Source organism: Euprymna scolopes, chromosome 1 (genome assembly GCF_053919585.1).
Source record: "Euprymna scolopes isolate OS-2025 chromosome 1, ASM5391958v1, whole genome shotgun sequence".
NCBI lineage: Eukaryota > Metazoa > Mollusca > Cephalopoda > Sepiida > Sepiolidae > Euprymna > Euprymna scolopes.
This window is the reverse complement of record NC_136482.1, coordinates 34,408,891-34,431,071: the sequence shown is the minus strand read 5'-3', so window position 1 is coordinate 34,431,071 and position 22,181 is coordinate 34,408,891. Positions and strand designations below refer to the sequence as shown.

Genomic DNA, 22,181 nt, shown 5'->3' with positions numbered 1-22,181 from the left:
TTTCTTTTTCATTTCTTTTTTTATTCTAAAATCGGATTTCAGCCAGTCATGCTGATTATTGAACGTTCTCAGGACATCAGTGATGTTAATAATGGCAAAATCTTTTATAGAAATTTTTATATTATTACATTTTTGATTTACCTTCCAAGTGTTCTGATTATTCAAGTGCAATAACAGAAGTCAAGTGTAAGCCTTTAAAGAATGATGTTGCTTTGTATTTTTCGCTACATAAAAGTTGTTGTTGTTGTTATTATAATAATAATAATAATAATAATAATAATAATAATAATAATAATAATAATAAAAAAAAAAAAAAAAAAAAAAAAAAACATGTCCATAACTCTACCGTTAATTCTAATCTGGATGACAATACAAAAATAAAAATTGTCTAACATCGCTTGTTGTCAACAGTATGTTTTTTGTGTGTGTATTGTGGGTCGCCCATTTTGTTTGGAACTGTTCAATTTTATGGGACTCTTAAAGTTCAATTTCAGCAATAAAATTTTATACACACATACTCGTAATATGAAACTAAGTAAATAAAACAAAGAAAAACAGAAAATAACATCTTTATATAAATTTCTTTATGTTGTAAAAATCATAAATAAGAAGCAAAAAAACAAAACTCTTACACTTTTTAATATACATCAAGTGATGAAAAAGTATTAAAAAGACATTTTTTAATGAGACATTGTCAAATGAGATATTTTCAAATAAATTGCACAAAAGGGAAAAATAAAAATGTTTCCAGCATGCACTCCACGCTTGGAGACCATTTTTGGTCAAAATTTTCTTTAACAGTGAGTATTCAAGATAAAAACTTTCCGAAGTTGACATAACAGAAATTAAGAGTAAAATGTAAATTAATTAGTACTTCTTCATTATTAGAACTAAATTCAGAAACAGAAATATTGAATTTCAATTAAAACCAATGGTACCTACTTAATTGTCACGATGTGTAGCTATGAACATAGTCAAGAAATTACAAAATATGATAAGGTACAAAATTAATTATGAATGAAAATAATTTTCAAAGACCATTAGCAAAACTTAATCTTTGTTAATTGTCTTCAAAAACTGTTTTTATTAATAATAAATTTTCATTAATAATTAAATCATTAGTTTTTATTAATAATTAATTGTTTTCATTAATAATTAATTTTCTAACTTTTCACTTTTCGTAATTTTTGGATATGTTCATTACTGCGACATGACAATTAAGTAGTACTATTGGTTTTTACTTGAAATTCAATATTTTGATTTTCGAATTTGCCTCTAATAATGAAGAAGCACCAATTAGAAGAGTTTTATTCAAGGGCAACAATCCTGGAAGTTTATCATAACATGTCATATTTACATTTTCAGTGACAAACTTAATATATGAGGTAAATAACTTGAGGGACACATACCATACAGTGTCCTTAAATTCTTTTTTTTTTCTTTCTTTTTTACTTAAGACTGTTTAGTGAGCAATATCAGTTAATGAATCATACTGTTGATACAATTGACTAGTTTTTTTTTTTTTTACAAAATACAAAGTTGTTTGTCTTGTTTTCCCGAGTATTAGAAGTAAAAAACAAAAAACAAGAACAAAAAAATTCATTTGAGGTTGACTGAACAGAAAGTGATAATAAAATTTATACAAAAAGCATTTTATACAGCCATTTTCAGTACTGAACTTTTCAGAGTTAAATAATATCAGGTGTTTCAAAAATATATATACGTACTTTGAACAATTGTACACTCATGTAATAATAAATATTATTTTAAATTTGAAAATCAAACAAAAAGCCATTGAAAGCCACTGATAAGATGTAAATATTTTTTTTTCACTTGTGTCTTAAATTTTTTGAGTTAAAAGCTTTCTTCAGGAACGGGAAATGTTTCATATACGTAAAGTTATGACCCATTTTTTTTTGGGGGGGGGGGTTCTGTTAACACACTTGTTGATGTTGCCTTTGTTAGAAAACTATCAAAGTAATGTATTTTTAATGAAATAATTTAAATCCGTTTTAATGATGGTACTAATACATTGTCAGCAATGCCAGAATGCCATTTTGAGATGAAAGTGACAGTACAATATTTTGATGTTAATTTGGAAAATTAAATTAATTTTAACACATACTTTACAACAATTCAAAGCATATATACAGCTGTTTGAAAGACCATGTAACTACCTGAGGCACACTCAGCCTCAGAGGTTATTAAAAAAAAAATTATATTTGTAGCACATGTGCACTTTAATTTGCTGGAAGAAAGGGAAGACAATCCAGAATCAATGCTTGTTTTCTGACCAAACTTTTCTCGTAATTCAAACAAGTTCAACAAAGTAACAAAATATCACAACAGAAAACGTTAAGTACAAAGCATTTATTGATTTTAATTAAAATTGTTAAAAATTTAGTAACGATATTTCAAAAAAATTATATTTAAAATTTACAAATAAAACGTAACATTCTATATTTTAAAATAATTATTTCCAAAATAAATATGTTTTTATAATCAAAAAATAAAATATAACATTCAGTTTAGAATATTATGAACTGGATGGAATGTATTTTTTATATAACGTTTTTCTTTTTTCGAAAAAGATAAATTTCTTTAATCGATAAAAAATAAAAGTCTTAAGAATTGTAACAGTCATTTTAGAATATATGCATTAATTTAGGATTGTCTTCCTTTTCCACTAGTATAACTCTTTCAAAAATGAAAACAAAAAAATACTTCCAGTAAGTTACAGCACACTTATGACTTAATACAAAAAAATGATGTTAATCATTTTTAATGTTACTTAATGCGAAAAATATCAACTCTTTTTAATGTTATCTAAAACCAAAATGATGTGTATTGCTCGAGATTCATTAAACAATCATTTCAACCAGATATCTTACAAGACTAAATACAGTGGAGATCTGAGGGGTCATCTTTGATTTGCCAATAACTGTCATATCGATCACACTACAAGCATATAACCACACTACCTTTCATCAAAGGAGAAGGGGGTAATGCCTGTGAGGATGGCATAATGGCAGCAAAATAGACACTACACTACTTACACCTTTAAAAAATAGAACAATAGCATATTAATAGATGTAATAGTATACTTTTAGCTTCAGACAGATGCTTATATACATATATATATATATGTATATATATATATATATATATATATGTGTGTGTGTGTGTGTGTGTGTGTTTTATTTTTTATTACCATTTTATCTGTTTGGTTACATATGTTTTGGATGTTGGACCATGTTTACGATCCAGCAGCCTCGTCAGACCTTACAGAAATAATTGTTATTATTTGGAAGAAGGATTTTAGAGGAAATATGAGAAAAAAAAGGGGGGGTAAGAGATAATAAGGGGGAGGGATACGACAATAGTTAAGTTTTGAAGGTTAAGGTACATTAGATTGTAGTGTGTGTGAAGAGGGTAGCAGATTCATGTAGGTGTGGGTGGAGATATATGGATATGGGGAGAGGAAGAGAGGGAGATAAAAAGGGGGGGATGATTTCCATTTTAGGTTTTAAAATTTGACTGCTTTTGGTTTTTTATGCCGACACTGGAGTATATGGAATATATATATATATATATATATATATATATATATATATATATATATATATATATATATATGTTTGTGTAGGATAAACTCTAAGATTATAAATTTGGAAATCTTATCCATTAAATTTTACTCATATTTATTAGAGATCAATGAAGTTTGATTCCCTGAATTTCAATGTCTTTCTAAGACCCCTTTATCTTAAGCCCTAAATTTTAAAGATTTTTCTAGAATCAAAATATTTTAACAGTCAAAACTGAAATAAGGAGATATAAAAGTGGTGCAAAATTGGACTGTTTGTTGAATTCATTTTAATATTAACTTGACTGGTTTGCCAACTCACTATTGCTTTGCAAAGTTCACTACATAAAATATTTGAAAGATGGATTTTAAATAATAAACATTTCAATAATAACTTTCTTGTAAACACCAAAACAAAATCTTTCCCTTTTCATAAAAATTTATGTTTTTGAAATTTAGATACAAAATTATTTATCATTTAAATGTGACCATAAAGAAAGGGGGAAAAAATCAATTTGCCTTTTCATTTTCGATTTAGAAGTAAATCACAACTTGTTGAAAACAAAGTTGGTTCCTCCAAAGAAAGGAACATTTGAATACAATTGTTAAATATTTGTCCAGAGAATAAAACAATATTGCGAAATAGAGATATTTGTTATATTAAAATCAAAACACACATTAAAGTAAAAACAAAAAATAGTTAATTAATAAAATGTTTTTCTTCACAACCAATATGTAAATTAGGTAACTTTACAACTGATATCACATATACAAAAGCAGTATAGAATAAAAGATGATGCATTCTATTGTTTAAAGTTGAATTAACTTCAAATAGGGTGTTTTACCGCTATCGTTATTGCAAGAAATGGGCCCAACTTTCACATTTATTCAGTTAGACTAGTAGAATAACCATCAAAACAAACTGAGATTTGATCATATATTCCCATTTGAGTTTTCACTCCAAAAATTTAACTACTTAAAAATATAACTACCTTCCCTCATTTTCTTCTTTCATCCTCATCTTTATATTCCATAAGCAATGTTTCTGACAAAGAGGGAAGAATTGCTGTTTTTCCAGTCAGAATCTATTCATCCAACACTCATCATTGGTTAGTTTTTAATCTTGAAGTAGAAGTTCTTTTCAGATCCTGGCATCAATTTGCTTCACACCTTGTCTGGAGAGATTTCAATTAAAATAAATAAAATATAAACAAATAAAAACTAAAGACACTTTTTGTCATGGTGGTGTGACTGTAAATTTTTTATAATTATTTTAACACGGCATGTAGAAATTAGCTAGATGGTACTTACTCCAAAATGCTACGAGCAACTTATATCTCTTGGAAAAAAAAAACATCCCATGAACAAGTTCCTGTACAGATCCTTGCCTCATGTGTCAGCGGTTGTGAAGAGGAGACAACTAGCACTTGCAGATGACACCTGTTACTATGAACCAAACTCCTATTCTGATCAAAGAGAAGAGCTGATGGTTCATATATCACACTGAAAGTGATCAACAATGAGGAAACTGATCTGTCAGGGACTGATTTGCTGTTAACAGCTCTGATCAAGAGCTCTGGAGCTTGGAATTTGCCAACATTTCAACTACATTTACTGACATCAGATGGCTCAAGGATGAAGAAAGAAATATTTTAAAACTGTAGCCATTGTTGACTATCATTTAGTAAATTCTAGTTTTCAAGAAAAAAAAATGAATAAAGCCACTCATGGAATTATTAATAAAATTTTACATTCTTACTGCAATCCAACCGTATCTTATTATAAATTTTCCTAATGTCCGTCTGTCAGTGTGTGTGTGTGAGAGACACGGTTTATCTCAGCCTACAGGCAATCCACCCAGGCAAGTAAGGTACCGGATGTTTTAGTGATATTTATATCCATGTTTGGTGTATGGAAATGCAAAAATAGAAAGATGCAAAAAAAATAACGATTTACTGAACAACATTTTATTTACTGGATATTTTTCCGGTATTCACCAGAAGTTATTATCTCTCTTAGTAAGTTCGATTTAGTGTGTGTGTGTGTGTGTGTGTGTGTGTGTGTGTGTGTGTGTGTGTGGTAGTTTATCTCAGCCTACTGCAGATGTATTAGCGATATTTATGTTTGGTGTATGGAAATGCAAAAAAATAACGATTTACTAAACAACGTTTTATTTACTGGATATTTTTCTGGGCAAACTTGGATTCTTGTCTTATACAAATAAACTTCAGTCTATGCTTGACTTGTCCACTAAGTATCAATCATAAATGTCCAACAGTCTTTGTTTCATTTCCATTCAATGATTAGAGTTATGGTCTCCATTCAGTCTTGAGAGGTAATGCATACCTCTGTAAGGGTACCTACATGCCTAGTTGTAAAGCAAGGGTTGCGCAATCTCCGACCATGCTGCTACTGAGTTGACACTGCTTAATTCCAGTTACAAGAAGTCCAGGATGACTGGAAATAATGCCGATATAATCAAAAAGAACAGACAACACCTGGTATTACATTTTAGTACTGACCGGGCTAAACGTTGCTTAACTTTGGTAATCTAATAGGAATTAGTTTTGAATGTGATTATGCCATGTTCAATGATTAACACAGTCTTAATTTGGGCCATGATCATCTTCTTCAGTTAAGACATTTAAGGCAAATTGAGAAAAATCTGTCAAGCGATGCTTAGATGTGTGACAAAATAATAGACATGAGAAAGGGTTACATTGAAAGAGAAAAACTATTTTGTTGTTTCGAAACTTAAATTTTCTGTGATAACAATCTCCTTACTCTTCAGATCTCTTTTTCTGTCATGATTATTTTGATCGACATTAACTTTGAAATTTTATTTATCTCCCTCCTATGGTGGAAATTTTAGACACCAGGAAAGTGGAATTTTAATAGCCAAAACCGTAGTGAAAGAGCACTCTGGCAGAACAAAAATGGCCTGGGTAGCCCTGTCGGTAGGGGCGCCTCAGGTGATTTACAATATACTGGCCCCTTTTTAAATGGCAAAACGGTAAACCCTTGGAAGGTGTACCTTCTAGATTATTATCTTTAAGATAAACTCAAAAATATATCTGAGAGTATAAACTCTGATGAATGCGAGGTTTGTTCAAGATCACATCTACTGACTGATGAGACGATCACCAAAGTGACCCCCCCCCGCATGTCACTGAAAGGCAATAAAATAAATTTATTTACCACTAAAACTTGATGGAAAACTCAGCCACAGACAGTAGTCTATTTGTGCCAAATATGGTTTGATTACAGAAAGGATTTCAAATTTTATTAATGATTCCATGCATGACATTCTTCTCGGATTTTTTGAATGATGTGTGTCTTCCTTTATGCAAAATAAAAGGGTAAAATATATTCATAATAAATTTTGATAGATGATACATATATAGACAATTTCTTAAAAACTTTTTGACAAGAAATACAAGGCCAGTCTGAATAATAATGGCAATGATGTGTGAGTATTGACAAAAAAAAGATCCGTAGATTATTTTAAAGTGAACCATAGGTTTAATTTCGACAAACTTGTAACTCTAGTTTCCTCTTTTTTCTTTTCATCCGCACATTTCATAAGCTGTGTTTCTGACAAAGGGAGAAGAATTGCTGTTTCTGGATGAGTTGTTCTTTTTTTTTTGGGGGGGGTAATATGTGTATGAACTGATTATACCTGGTATGGCTATACCGACTCCCTCGAAAGGAGAAAATTTACAAAGTACATCAATTTCGCGATCAATCCCCATCTGCATCATGCATATCCTAATTATGGGAAAATAGCATACAGCGTCTAATATTCCTAAAATGGTCACCCATCTAGTACTGGCCAGGCTCCACATTGCTTAATTTTGGTAATCTAATAAGAATCAGTGTGAACGTGATTAGGGGTTGTATGTGTAGATTTTCAATACTTTCATGGTATTCATCATCATTCAATTGTCAATCTCTTTATTAACCTTTAACCTCGAGTGTTTCTTTGGCCTTGATGATTGGTGATGTACTGATATATATATAACTAATCTTAGCTTTCTGCATTTATTCACATGCTTTTATTACAATGTTTTGCTCTTCACCATGACAGTACACCTGCTCACAGTATCCAGCAGTGTACTAGGACAACTACTTTGCCTAAACTTTCCGTCAAGTTCAAAGGAACTATCAATTCTGAAGTTATGGTGATTCTCAAAAGAGTCGGGGGAGTTATGGTGGCCGAGTTGTTAATGATATGGACTGAAAACCTGGGTGTGTCAAGTTTGAATCCAGTTCGTTTCACAGAAACAGAACCCAAGCTTGCCCTTGTGTCTCACTTGCAGGAGAGGAGCATCCAAATAAATTCATCATAAGGGGCATCCAAACAAATTCATCCAGCAAGGCAAAGATATATGATAGATTAGCTTTCAGGAGTTATATTAAAAGGTGAACCATTTAAATTGTTGTTTGAAAACTAAGATAAATTGTTTGTGACACCAGTCCTATTACCCTTCAAGTCGTTCAGCTATTAGCATTGAGGAACAAACAACAAACATGAGCAATGAACAATGAGGATATTGACATACTGAAACAACCTCCTGATTCACCTGAGATTGCTCTGTGTGACTTTTACTTACTTTTTCAAGCTGAAAAGGATTATCAAGAGAACCTATTTTGAAAGTGTAGCAGCCATCATCAAGGTGGCACTCATTTGAGAAAAAATCCTACCAGCAATGCTTCAAAACAAGATAAAGGAGAATGGAATATGCATTTAATGGGTAAATCATCTATGTTGCATTGTTGATAATAGCCATCACTAGACTCTAGTCTAATCATGATGATGATAACAAGAGCTTTCAAAGAAACAACACCTTTTTTTATGTTTCACAAGTTTATTCATATTTCCAGAATGAAATATTTAAAGTAGCTCAAGTCATCTCCCCAGGAAGAGTAAACATTCTGATTGTCAGGACTTTTACAACAGAACAGAAGCAGACCTGAGGAGAATCCTTCTAGTAATGCATAGAAATGCAGCAGAGAAAGATGGGAAATGCATTGGATTTGAGAGAAGATTATTTTGAAGAGGAGGAAACAACTTAATTTATTGTTTGGGAATTGAAATAATTAATTGGAACACCAGCCCCATTATTTATCAGACATGCCTCGTACATCTTTGATAAAAAAAACTTCATTTAATCTCATTTTCCGGTCCAATTAGAAAAATAAAAAATATAAACAAAACTTTTGTGAAAGACTCGACCAAAACCATCAATAATGAAGGATGGTTAAACTGTAATCCACTTTCCCAATCAAGGTTCCATGGAATCCTAGGGTTTATTAACAGCTTGCGAAAGGTTTCTTCAAAAGATACTTATAAATAGACTGAGATTTGCACATTTTTTTTCAGCTTTTTTTCTGAACATTTTTTGTGTGGAAATTATTTTAGTTACTTTTGAATTGCGAATAAACAGGAAAGAAAAAAAGGATCAGTTATTATGTGTCGGAAATAGTTTTCAGAAAAATATGCAGGTTTTTTTTTTTTCAAAATTGTCAATAAATTTGAGAAAGACATATTTTTTTATACCTAAACTGGTTATAGAAAGAAAAATATTGATTGCTTTATGAATAAGAAATAAATAAGATTGCAAAATATTTTCTTACGGAGGAAAGAAATAACCAGCCTAACAAGAATCAGCAAAGGTGGACTTCTCTGGAAAAAAAAAAAAACATGGAGAAGTTCCTTGGGACATCAGTATTATTGGAAGGGTTCCATAAAGGGAAAAAAAAGTTGAGAAACACTGGTTCAACCATCATTACAACATTACTGAACAGGGATATTTCTCACTAATTGGGCATCATCATAATGTTGTACATCAAGAAACGAGATTGGATTTAGGACACCCAACATATTCATGCTGGAGTTATCCACATTGACCATTGCACAGCAGGTAAATTCTTTGATTAACGACCAATTCTGAGTGATGTCTTCTAGAGGTTAACAGTTTATTCCTTACCATAAGTGATAAAACCTAAGAATAACATTGTAATTAATTCACACTTCCACTTGGTCATGGCAGAGGAAATAAGAACAATCTACCCCTGTGAACAAAACAAGAAGTGCAGTTCAAGGTTCCATATGGGTTCCTTAGCTTAGAAAGATTCAAAGTTAACAAAAAAAGATAACCGGCCAAAACATTGCAGAAAATAAATAATCAAGGTGCGAACAGTAATCTACGTTATCCAACTTATCAATTCTTTAAAACTAAGCAATAATTTTGAAAAATTAAGGTGGTGACTTAACAGTAACCAGAATTCAAATCTTTGAAGAACTGTAAACACAATGGTAATTCTGTTATGCAGACTTGTTATTGCATAGAAAAATAATATTTAAACAATTTATGTTTATGATTTTTTGAGATGGAGATTGTTTTTTCCTCATCTTGAGTGTCATTTTTCACAAAGTTTCGGCCGATATAACCTCCGACCTTCTTTAGGTGCATCTTGTCAAACTCTGAAATCTTTCTGTTGAGCTCGCAAATCTGCACAGAATTTCAAATGAAGCTCTTTATTTAATCCATACAATTACCATGCTCTCATTTCGTCCCCTATGACTCAATAGAAGTCCTAAATAATTTAAGAGGTAGATGTAGTTTGCTTGAAGCATTGTATAGTATGTAGTTAAATGAAATGTGTAAAAGGCGGTACAATGCAGAGGTAACGGCAAGACACAAGCTGAAGCAGGTGAGAAAGTTTTATTAATGTGCTGACAGAAAAGAACTCTCTAACTTCTTTTAACTTCCGTTTCTACTCTCCGGAAGTGAGTTACTTCCCTTGAGTTTTTCCTTCTTTTCTCTTCCTTTCCTTGAAGTAACAGGTCTCGTTCCCGAGTCTGTTCTTAGTAAAATAAAGCTTCTTAAAGTTCACTCCGTATCAAAGTTTTTCATTAAAATTTATTTTACTAAGAACAACTAAACCACAATGGAGAAGTTCCTGAAACCTGAACGGCTGGATTTGGATCCCACAAAAATAGACGCCGCCTACACATGGATACATTGGAAGCGATCGTTCACGATATTCCTGGAAGCGGTTAACGGTTCACCCCTTACGGACGAGTCGAAATTAAACCTGTTGATCAACTTGGTGTCTCCGACAATATATAAATATATCTCAGACATCAACGACTATCGGACGGCCATGAACACCCTCGAAAAGGTTTTTGTTCGACCCAAAAACATCATCTTCTGTCAGCATTTATTGGCTACTCGTCAACAACGGACAAATGAAAGTGTGGACCAGTATCTACAGTCATTGAAAAACTTGCCAAGGACTGTGAATTCCAGGCCGTGATGGTCATACAGGCGAGGGACGAATACATAAGGGACGCGTTTATAAACGGGATTTCATCATCCCACATAAGACAAAGACTTTTAGAAAACAAGAGACTCAACTTACACACGGCGTATGACCAAGTGCTCACGTTGGAGTCCGCTCAAAAACAGCTATCTGCTTACGCCCAGTCAGACTCTTTGACTGCGTCCATATCTGCTGCTAAAAACGAAGAGGACAAGAATGACCAGACTGAGCATGAGGAGCAACCCACAGCAGCGGCACTCCCGGGGCAGAAATGCTTTTTTTGTGGAAAACCAAATCATAACAGTGCGAGTTGTGCCGCCAGAAACTCAATATGCAAAAACTGCAAGAAGAAGGGGCATTTCGCACGTGTCTATAGATCTCCAACGGCGGCTACTACAAATTACGTTGAGTCTCTTCTTGCTTCTTCGGTTCCTTGTTTTAATTCCTCAAAAAGTCTATCTCGTTTGTCCCTATGGGGAAAAATCAGAGGTGAACCTATTAGTATACTGGGAGCTCTGAAAATTTCATCCACCCTGATAAAGTTAAGAAACTCAGGTTAGCAGTCTTGCCAAGTTCGGAGAGAATCTTAATGGCTAGTAGTTCTCATACATCTACTACTCTTGGACATTGTGTTGTATCTCTCAGTCTGAAAGGAAGGGTATACAATAATATCAAACTGTTGATTATGGCAGACTTATGCAGTGACATAAATTTTTAAACCGACATTCGTCAGTAGAAATACCTTTTGGAGGACCCCTACCCCCTCTCTCTGTTTGAGGGTTAACCGCCATTAAAAATGTTCCTTACCCCTTTCTCTTTACAAACCTAACCACCGACTGTCGCCCAATAGCCGTTAAATCCCGAAGACATACCCTACCTGATGCCGGATTTATTAAATCAGAAATAACTCGTATGCTAAAGGAAGGTATTATAGAACCCTCTCAATCTCCGTGGCGAGCTCAAGCTCTGATAGTGTCTCCTGAGAATCATAAGAAGAGGCTTGTTGTGGATTACTCCCAAACGATAAATCGTTTCACTCTCCTAGACACTTATCCTCTTCCTCGAATGGAGGATATGGTAAATGAGATTGCCATTTACCAAGTGTTTAGCACTCTTGATTTAACCAGTGCTTATCATCAAGTTGCCATCAAACCAGAAGAACGAAAGTATACCACCTTCGAAGCTTCTGGATCCCTCTACCAGTTTCGTTGGATTCCGTTCAAAGTAACTAATGGAGTAGCCAGTTTCCAACGAGTCATCGATGATATCATCAAACGAGAGGACCTCCGAGGAACCTTTGCCTACATCGACAATGTTACAGTTTGTGGAGAAAATCAGGCTGAGCATGATACCAATTTACAAAGCTTTATGAAGGCAGTGGCGAAGTATGGACTAACCCTGAATGGAAACAAGTGTCACTACTCTCTTGCTTCTGTAGACCTGCTTGGGTACACTATAAGCAAAGGTTCAGTAAAACCAGACTCTGACAGGTTCACAGGTTTGATCGACTTGCCTGTTCCTCTAGACCTTCCTTCTCTTCGTCGAGCGATGGGAATGTTTTCTCATTATTCAAAATGGATATCCAACTTCTCTGAGAAATTGCACCCCCTTACCAAAGTTACCAAGTTTCCTTTCACTAAGGAACAAACCAACGCCTTTAGAGAACTGAAGAAAGAAATCGCGAAATCATCCCTAGTAGCCATAGACTCTTCTCTTCCCCTTGAGGTTGAAACCGATGCTTCAGAGCATGCTATCGCTGCCTCCCTAACACAGAACTCTCGACCAGTGGCCTTCTTTTCAAGAACTTTAACCTCCGTTGAGCAGAAGCATTCTGCAGTTGAAAAGGAGGCCTATGCAATTGTAGAAGCGATCCGAAAATGGCGACATTTACTGCTGGGGAAGCATTTCAAATTTATCACTGACCAAAAATCGGTCTCTTTTATGTTCGACCCCAAGGGAAAGAGTAAAATAAAAAATGAGAAGATTACGAGATGGAAGCTGGAGCTTGCCTGTTTTAGCTACAATATCACTTATCGTCCAGGGAAACAGAATGCCGCTGCAGGGCTTTATCTCGAATTTGTTCTTCTACCACCTCTGCTGACAAATTACACTCTTTGCACACAGATTTATGCCATCCAGGGGTAACCAGGATGGTACACTTCGTCGGAACCAAAAATCTCCCATATTCTGTGGAAGATGTCAGAGCAGTTACAAAAGCATGTCGGGTCTGCTCCAAAATAAAACCCAGATTTCTCAAGACGGCTCCTCAGACTCTCATAAAGGCGAGTCAGCCTTTTGAGAGACTAAGTGTGGATTTCAAAGGACCATTACCTTCAAATTCCCACAACAGATACATACTGACTGTCATTGATGAATACTCATGCTTTCCTTTCACTTTCCCCTGTGCCGATGTTTCAGCTGCTACTGTCTGAAAACACGTAACTAACTTATTCTCCATATTTGGAAACCCTTCTTTTATACATTCTGATTGCGGAACTGCTTTCATGTCGGAGGAACTAAAGGAATTCTTGCTTTCTCGAGGCATTGCTACTAGTCGAACAACTGCTTTTAACCCTCAAAGTAATCGACAAGTGGAAAGATATAACGGTATCATCTGGCTGACGGTAAGTCTGGCTCTGTGGTCGAGAAACCTCCACGTTATAAATTGGGAAAGAGTACTAGATGTAGCCCTCCACAGCATTCGCTCACTGCTTTCCACCTCCACTAATTGTATTCCCCATGAACGCCTCTTCAATTTCCAAAGGAAATCGGCCACTGGAGATTCTATGCCCACCTGGCTTACAAACGCTAAGTCTGTCCTTTTAAAGCGGCATGTGCGTGGAAGCAAATATGAGCCCCTGGTCGAGACTGTAGATCTACTTGAAGTCAATCCGAACTATGCTCATGTTCGTTTTAATAATGGACGAGAGATGAAAGTATCCTTACACCACTTATCGCCATTGGGTGATAGGCAGAGCAGCTTGGAGGCAGAATCAGATCTGGAGATGGAGAACCAACAGCTGCAGAATGCACCTCTGGAATCTAACCTTTCAGATCCTCAGCCTAGCAGAATCGAAAACTCCATCCTAGAGGATTCAGTTCCTACTACCCCCCTCTCTGATGATCGACAAAAAAGATCAGCAGAGGAAGACAAGGTGCTGGGTCTTCGACGTTCTACCAGAGTCCGTCGCAGCCCTCCATATTTAGCTGAAAACTATCAGCTTTAAACTTCTGTATCTTTTCTCTTTTTTTTCAGCCTAAACACCCCCCCTTTCCTGAGATTCCTTGAAGCCTTGTGCCCCCTGAAAGTCATGCGGCCCCGAATTTCACTGAGCAGTGGAGAATGTGCTGACAGAAAAGAACTCTCTAACTTCTTTTAACTTCCGTTTCTACTCTCCAGAAGTGAGTTACTTCCCTTGAGTTTTTCCTTCTTTTCTCTTCCTTTCCTTGAGTTCCCAGGTCTGTTCTTAGTAAAATAAAGCTTCTTAAAGTTCACTCCGTATCAAAGTTTTTCATTACAATTAATATTATGTAGTATGTATTTGTAAGTTGTATTAATAAAACTTTCTCACCTACTTCAGCTTGTATCTTTCCGTTACCTCTGCATTGTACCGCCTTCTTTCTACACATTTCATTTAACCTAAATAATTTGCAATTGTATTTCTGTTGCCCACACTGAGTATTGAACCTTCGACCTTGCACAATAACCCATGGCGAATTGGTTAGATGGTTAGAGTACTTGGAAAAATTCAGATGTAAAAGTGACATTCATCTGAAGTAAATTTAAGAATAGAGTTATCATCATTTTGAATATTTCATCAGACGTTAAAAGGAATGAGGAAAATCTGAGCAACTTTCATTACAAATTAGAATGGAAAATTTTTAGTCATAAAAGTTATTTACTGCATTCAGAATTCGATCAAAAAGTGTATAAAAAATAAAAATAGTTATATATATGCACACACATACATACTTATATGCACACACACATACATACATTCAATATTATTAAAAGAATGATTTTGAGTTAAAATTTAGTTACTATGATGCATGCAAGAAAATGTTTTTGCCAATTTTAACTTGTTTTCCAGAATAACAGGGTACAAGTCTATAAATGGTCCACAAGTAATCTTTTTTACTATAAAAATCTGAAAAAAATCTTTATAATGAACGTACTTGTCACTGCATGAAAATGTCATATTCCGAAAATCACTTAAATCGATCAAGTAGTTTTTTTTTATTTAAGAAAATCAAATATTATGAGACATTTTATCGAAGAAAAACTTCACGCCATCTTGTTTTTGAATGATACACTGCTAGCGACACCAATTGGGAATGTTGGGAATATAAGACCAGAAAGGGGCAGACAATCGACTTTCCACACTATAGAAAAAAAAAACTTGGAAAATTAAGACATGTATAAGTTTTTGGGGATGTTGAAAACGAAAATAACGTTTAAAATTCCAGTAAACGAGTAGTTTCCAAGATATGAAGAAATGTTAGTTTAAAGAAAGTGGGTAACAGTTTTCTATAATAATTTAACGTATAATGATCACCCACTTTATGGCCACCACTAGTGTAAAACTTCAATTTACGCCGCTGAAATACATATTTGCCGAATTTTTGTTGGAGGAGCGTCAACGAGTGGGTGCTCAATTTACATAAAATTCTTCATATCTTGGAAACTACTCGTTTGCTGGAATTATTAAATTCTTTCCAATTCTTTTTCAACACTTACAATTTTTAAATTTTATCAATATTTCATAGTAATGACGTCAATATTTCTCTATCCAATCAAATTGCATTCTTTCAACCGGTGTCAAATGACTGCTGTTCCTTTTTTATCTTCCTAATTTCCATTACTTTAAGTGCAAGAGGGACAAATAATCTATAAATGTTTCGTATTTTTATCATATTTATGGCATATGTCGATGTCGGAATACCCTGGCCAAATAATCACCGTTAAAAAAAAATCGTTTGCGCATATAAAACTTAAAAATCAAATCGAAAACAATATGAAACGAACTTTATTTTATTATTACCAGAAAAGATGTATATTTTCATTATTATTTTAGTAAAAACGGAATCACTATTTTTTCGTTATCTTTCTTACTAAAATGTTTCGTTATCCTTCTTACTAAAATAAAATGGTTAATTCTTTTATTTTTTCCACGCGTACTTGCTAATTATGTTAAATTATTATTTTGTTTTAGTAAGAAAGATAACGAAATAGTAATTCGTTTTTATTAAAATAATAATAGGTACGCATGAGAAAAAAAGATTGTTTCATTTTGTTTTCGAGTCTCCCATTCGATTTTTAAGTTTTATATGCGAGGACGATTTTTTTAACGGTGATTTGCCAAATTTGGCCAGGGTATTCTGACGTGTGCCATATTTCTCATTTTATTTTCAGTAATGAATCACTCATTAAAAAGAAATTATATTTTGATGCATTTTTTTTTTTACAATAAATGTTTTGATTTTCATATTTTTGTCTTATTTATTTTGTTATTGTATATTTTTTTGCTTTATCGTAAACACACTTGTTTATATTTGAAGTTTACACAATGGCCGCTAGGCATCAGCTCTCTTTCGAAGAACAGGGGTCGATAACTCGTCGCTGTTGCCACTATGTCCCTATTTACAATGCCTCCCCACAGGACAGAGTTAGACACCAGGGTCGTTTTTTTAATGTGGAGAAAAGGAACAAAAATAAAAAATTGTCTCAGTCGTGAAGGATTTCTCCACTAACAAAGAACAAGAAATTGAAGTGTAGCATCCGTAGAACAGATACTACACTTTGATCTTGACCCAAGGGGCATTTGTCACTGACATGCAGAAGTGCTTAATTTTATATAAAAAAAGTTCTTAAAAAAATGCAAAATATGTAGATAAATTATGTTCATTTTGAATTAATTCCAAAGGGAAAAAACGCAAACCATGAGTTATTTCCCTTGTGTTTACGTAACATGTCAATGTCACACTTGACAAAACAAACATGGCCCAAAAGCATTATTTTTTCGTTGAATAATGAAATGCATGTTTTATGTAATATTCCATAAATATGTAACTAATTATGACATTATAGTTAGGTAGATAACATTGTTTATTGTTGAAACTGACAACAACAACAAAAAAGTTAGGAGTTATTGTTTTCTTTTATGAAAACTAAATTTTCGGCGGTCGAAGAAGTACCGATAATAATCCTTAATGAAATCGAAAATTAAACAAAATACTGGTCGAGACAAATCTAATAAATAATCAATAATTGTACAGAAATTTTAATGTTTTACCAGTATTTTATTTGATTAATAATTTTAATTTAATAAAAAAGAAAATGAAAGTAAACTTTCGGGATACTCAGAGTTATTACATTGAAAAAAAAAAAAAAAAATGAATGACGTCATAAAAGCTGAATGGTGGTTGTTGTCAAAAGCTGTGGGCGAGCTTTATTATTTTTATGATGTCATCCATAAATAGTTATGTAAATCAATCCATAAATAGTTATGTAAATAGTTTATTCTGTATAAAGAAAATTATCCTATTTATCCCCCCCCCCGGACACCAGGGCAGAGTTAGACACAAGGTCGGTTTTTAATGTGGGGTAAATCCAGCTCCCAACAAAAAGGGGCACTCTGGATAGGAAAAAATTTTTAAATTGTCTCTGTCTAGAAGGATTTATCCTCCACTGACCGAAGACAGAAAAAGTGAAGTGTAGTATCAGAACAGATACTATTATCGACAAATGGCACATTTATTATATATTTAATTAGTCAAAGTGCCGATGTGTAATAAACTAAGCACTCACTTAATAAGCAACATTGATTTTGCTGTTTATTTTGATGCTTATGCACTTATGTTACCGTGCTATTTTTTAATTGATGTTTCATGAATTTTTTTTTTATTAAATTGTTAGGTGAAAGTACAGAATAGTTACAAAATACCCTCCCCATAGTAAGAATGGCTTTCTAAATAATAACGTTATTATTTCAACACAGTAACATAAGTGCATAAAGTACCTCAGTTTTTGTGTTTTTACATTCTTTCATTTTTTGTAAATAAACATTATGCTTATATTAATTATTATGTCCTTTCCGGAGTTTACGGTTTAATTATTTTATTTATTCTGTTATTTATTTATTTTATTGCATTTTTACCCCAAACAAGGCACCAGTGCCACTTCGAGGGAGTTGGGCAACAAGATGCCTGTTTATATTACACTTGGACTTCTGCATGTTAGTGCAGTTTGGAAAGCAGGAACCCAGAAGGGAATTTCGAAGTCTAGCAGTTCTAGGGAAGAAACTTATTAGAGTAAAAGGTCTTCTGGCACACTTTAAAAACAACTCGAGTTGCGATATTTTCTTTTGCACAAAACACCTCATTTTTCAATTTTCTTTTCTAAGCCAAACCCTAACTTTAAACCTAATCCTGACCACATTTGCTTATTACTGTTATTCTTTCTCTTCTAACTTCTGCCTGTATAGCAATCCATTGCGCATGCGCATTTAGCAAGTCTCTCAAGTGAAAACAAAATGGTGACCATTGAAAACCATTAGAGAATACATTGGATAATAAAAGTCTTGCCGGTGACAATATTAAAATGTGATATTCGTTCAAAACAAACACGAATATCACTAAAATTCAATTTTTGAAAGGTGAGGATTTAGGTTAAACACATCGGCAATTTAACGATTTAATATATTTTTATGCATCACAAATACTGATAGGTTACTAGTGATCTAGTAAGGTATTTAAAATATTGCATGAAAAATACTTATCGTTTTATGTGATATTACATATGGCTTTCAATAATAAAATAAAAAGTTAATTTCTATTTCAATCACTTAAATTATTTAGATTGAAATATACTTCAGTATTTTTCCAAAACTAATCCACTTTCTTGTCGCTATTTGCCTCCCCATGAGGATAAAGTTAGATACAATGTTTTTAATATGGTGAAAATCCGCCTCCCCAAAAGTAAAACTCGATTGGGGAAAAAATTGAATTTGCCTCAATCAGGAAGGATTTCTCCTTGATTGACCGAGGACCAAAAAAAATGAAGTGTAGTATCAGAACAGATGCTACACTTTGCTTCTTGGTAATTAAAAATGGCGACAATGTTTATAAATTTTAGATTCGTCTTCATTTTGGCGTTTCACATAGTGTTTTTAGGCGCAAGTCCAGGGCTTAACCTAATTAAAAAAAAAAAAAATATGTATGATGGAATGAAGATTTCATATTTTATAAATCACGTAAATTGATCAGATAGTATGAGAAAACGAGATGTGTGTCTCGACGACCATGTTTAGAAAGGGAGACAACTCAAACAAAGCACTGGTTAACTGGTTAAATTTTTTGTAATGGCGACGATAATACTAATAATCCCAAAAAACTCATAAAATTTGATTTTCTTAGTTTTAAAAAAAATAGATAGTTGATTGATTTATGAAAGCTCTGAAATATATTTGTGTTTCGTGATACATAAATAATTTTTTTGTATTTCCGTTGTTTTTTAAATTTGAATTTTTTCTTGTTTTAATTGATTTCGAAATCAGACTTTAGCCTGCTATGTTGATTACTGAACTTTCTCAGTACATCAGCGGTATAAACAATGCCAAAATCATACAAGATATCAGTATTAAAAGTCATTAAAAAAATGAACGTTCTTTCTGAATGTTAAGTCCGAGTGGCAATACAAAAAAAAACCCCAACTCACCTCTCACTTTCTTCTTGCTTTCTGTATTTTTCGTTTGGTGTTCTACCTTTAGAGACTCTTGAAGCTCAATTTTGTTCACAAATATGTGGTTTTAAGGTGAGGCACTCTAGGTTGGGAACAAAATTGACTCAGTCGAAAAGGATTTCTCCTCAGTTCAAGGACAGAGCAGATGCTATAATTCGCGCCCAGCAGTTAAGCAGGAGACTCATTGTGATGGCCACGTGCTAGTTAGAGTAGAGGTGAATTTGGTAGAAACCTACCCCCCCCCCTTGTTTTTTCCACAAAAGTCCCTCGAACAAGAGTTAGGAAGCGCCATCCTTGCAAAAGAATAGACGAGATACCAGTTTATATTCCATTGGCCACGGTTTAGCAGGCAACAAAATTGGCAACCTATACCAAGAAGGGGGGGGGGTCGTCTACTCCCCCCCCCCGCCATTGTTGAGGTATTTAGTTCTCTTCCACTGCAAGAACTGTCACACCTAAGTCAGAAAGTGGGATTGACAAGGAGGGACACTCTGGCTTATAAAAAGTACCTGGGTAAACCTGTCGGCATTCCCTAGTAATAGTGCCTCAAGTAGTTAGCAATAAAATAACCCCCTCCTCAAAGAGAGAAGAAAAAACCTGGGAAGGTAGACCTCCTAGAACTACACAAAACCAGTATTACACCGCAATCTCAATAGGGGAAAGATCATTACAGGAATGATCTACTCTCTGCTGATTTTGGTGACTGAGGATAAAAATCCTTTGCTGTGTTGTTGAGCTCACTGGCTTGTTCTCTTAGCTGAGGTATGGCCTATATAATCCTGTGCAGTTCTAGGAGATCCATCCTTCTAGGAGGTCCATCCATCTCTTTGATAAAAGGTCAGTTTAATGTTAATTACCTGAGGCGCCCATACAGAGGAATGCCAATGGGACTGTACAGGCATTTTTGCAGAGTAGAGAATTCCTCCTGTAGAACGCAAGCTTTTCAAATCCCACTTTCCCAATCTTATGTCATCTCTTCTCACCATGGGAGGGAGATGAACATACCGATAGCTGTTCGGATGGTCAGAAAAATTTATCAAAGAATGCAAATGGCTATATTCAGCTAAAGCTGGTCAGAGAATCGGAAAAGATGGTTCATACTTTTTCTCTCAGCAGTAATATTAATTGAACACTGGGATTAGATCTCACTTCAGTTAGTTCGCTTGCATTTATATTTTCTCTCCGATTCTGTGGTTATCTCAACGATGGGTCGCTTCTTGATTAGTGTCTCACATCTGCATATTTGATGTTCAGTTCCAGGGTTCATTTGCCAGTCACCGAAGTCTTTTTGGATCTCAAAAGCTAAATTGTTTGCATCTATAGATTCCAGGGCTTCAACCAGACATTCGATTTGGTCCTCCTCTGCCAGAAATGGACAGTCCTGTTTCCAGGCGTATAAGATATCATAAGCAATCAAAAATAAAGAGCCCGGATGTCGAAATTTAGCTTTTTCGACCATATTATCAGGAACATCCAGAGCATGGGAAAGCTGACAAACAACATCCATGCTGGGTAGCTGGTCGCACACTTTCGCTAGTCGACGTGGGTGAAGGAATTCTGTGATCTCTTTGACAAGATATGATGCTGACAGGCCTACGTTATTCTCTATGTCCAAGTTGGTTAAAACAGTCAGATAGAAGGCGTCATGAGGTAAATGGTGTTTAATAGACGTATTGAGATATAAAAGGGTTTTATTGAAATTTAACACGTAGTCCTGTTCCATTTCGTACAGTTTGGAACCGAATAACTGGAAATATAAAGCCATATTAAATTCATTATTTTGGAGTCTTTGTTGTCGACACCATTTATTAAATTTCATTACGACCGACGGTCGCAGGCCTGAGGAGTTGTTGCTTTTTGATAACTTTGTGATTGCGCGTTGCGCATTACTTTCCACGATCTCCCGGCAACACATTTGACTGTTAACCCACCGCAAAAACATGGAGACGAGATTCGCAGCTTTTCTGCTGAGGCCCACGTCCCGTAATACGAGGTCGAGTTTCCGACATGCCTGGAAATCTCCGCTGTTGTAGGTTTCGCGCCAAAGCAGGATGACGTCGAGGGCATATTGAAAAAGGCTGTCATATCTTGATCGCAGCTGCATGGAGATGGAATGGGAAATCCCAAGCTGAAGGCCGAGGTTAAAGACCTCTTCTTTATAACTGAAATCGTCCGCCAGAGTGTTCAGCAGCTCTGTAGTGAAGAACCCTTGATAGGCAACAGGTTCTTCTTCGTAAGAAGCATATTCTTCAAGAAACGGATAATTTTCCATATAGATCCCACGTGGCAGCTTAACCACAGGAAAAGATCGGATATACAAAAATAAAATAAAATAAATAATATGTAGTAAAAAGTTTCAATAATTTGTTAAAATATCAAATGGACGGATTTTTTTTTTTTAATTTGTATAATGTAACATCTAAATGTATACGATCAGCTGAATACAAGTTGCTTGTTTTCGTGTTTATTTGTTGTTGTTTTAGTTTGTTTGTTTTGTGTGTGTGTGTGTGTGTGTTTTTTTCACTTAAA

At 34.3% G+C, this 22,181-nt stretch overlaps 1 protein-coding gene across 1 annotated transcript; it reads right to left on the bottom strand.

Moving 5' to 3' along the window:
• Nucleotides 1–557: 557 nt before the first annotated feature.
• LOC145293761 (uncharacterized) lies at nt 558–21,974 on the bottom strand. The gene is made up of 2 exons (XM_080140312.1): nt 19,629–21,974; nt 558–4,758 (listed from the first exon to the last, which is right to left on the bottom strand). Exon 1 carries the CDS (start codon nt 21,922–21,924, stop codon nt 20,803–20,805), a length of 1,122 nt encoding a protein of 373 aa, XP_079996438.1. The 5' UTR covers nt 21,925–21,974; the 3' UTR covers nt 558–4,758; nt 19,629–20,802.
• Between the last annotated feature and the right edge of the window lie 207 nt (nt 21,975–22,181).

What these genes read in the sequence shown, in the direction of transcription:
- LOC145293761 (XM_080140312.1), bottom strand. Translation starts at nt 21,924, where the DNA reads ATGGAAAATTATCCGTTTCTTGAAGAATATGCTTCTTACGAAGAAGAA.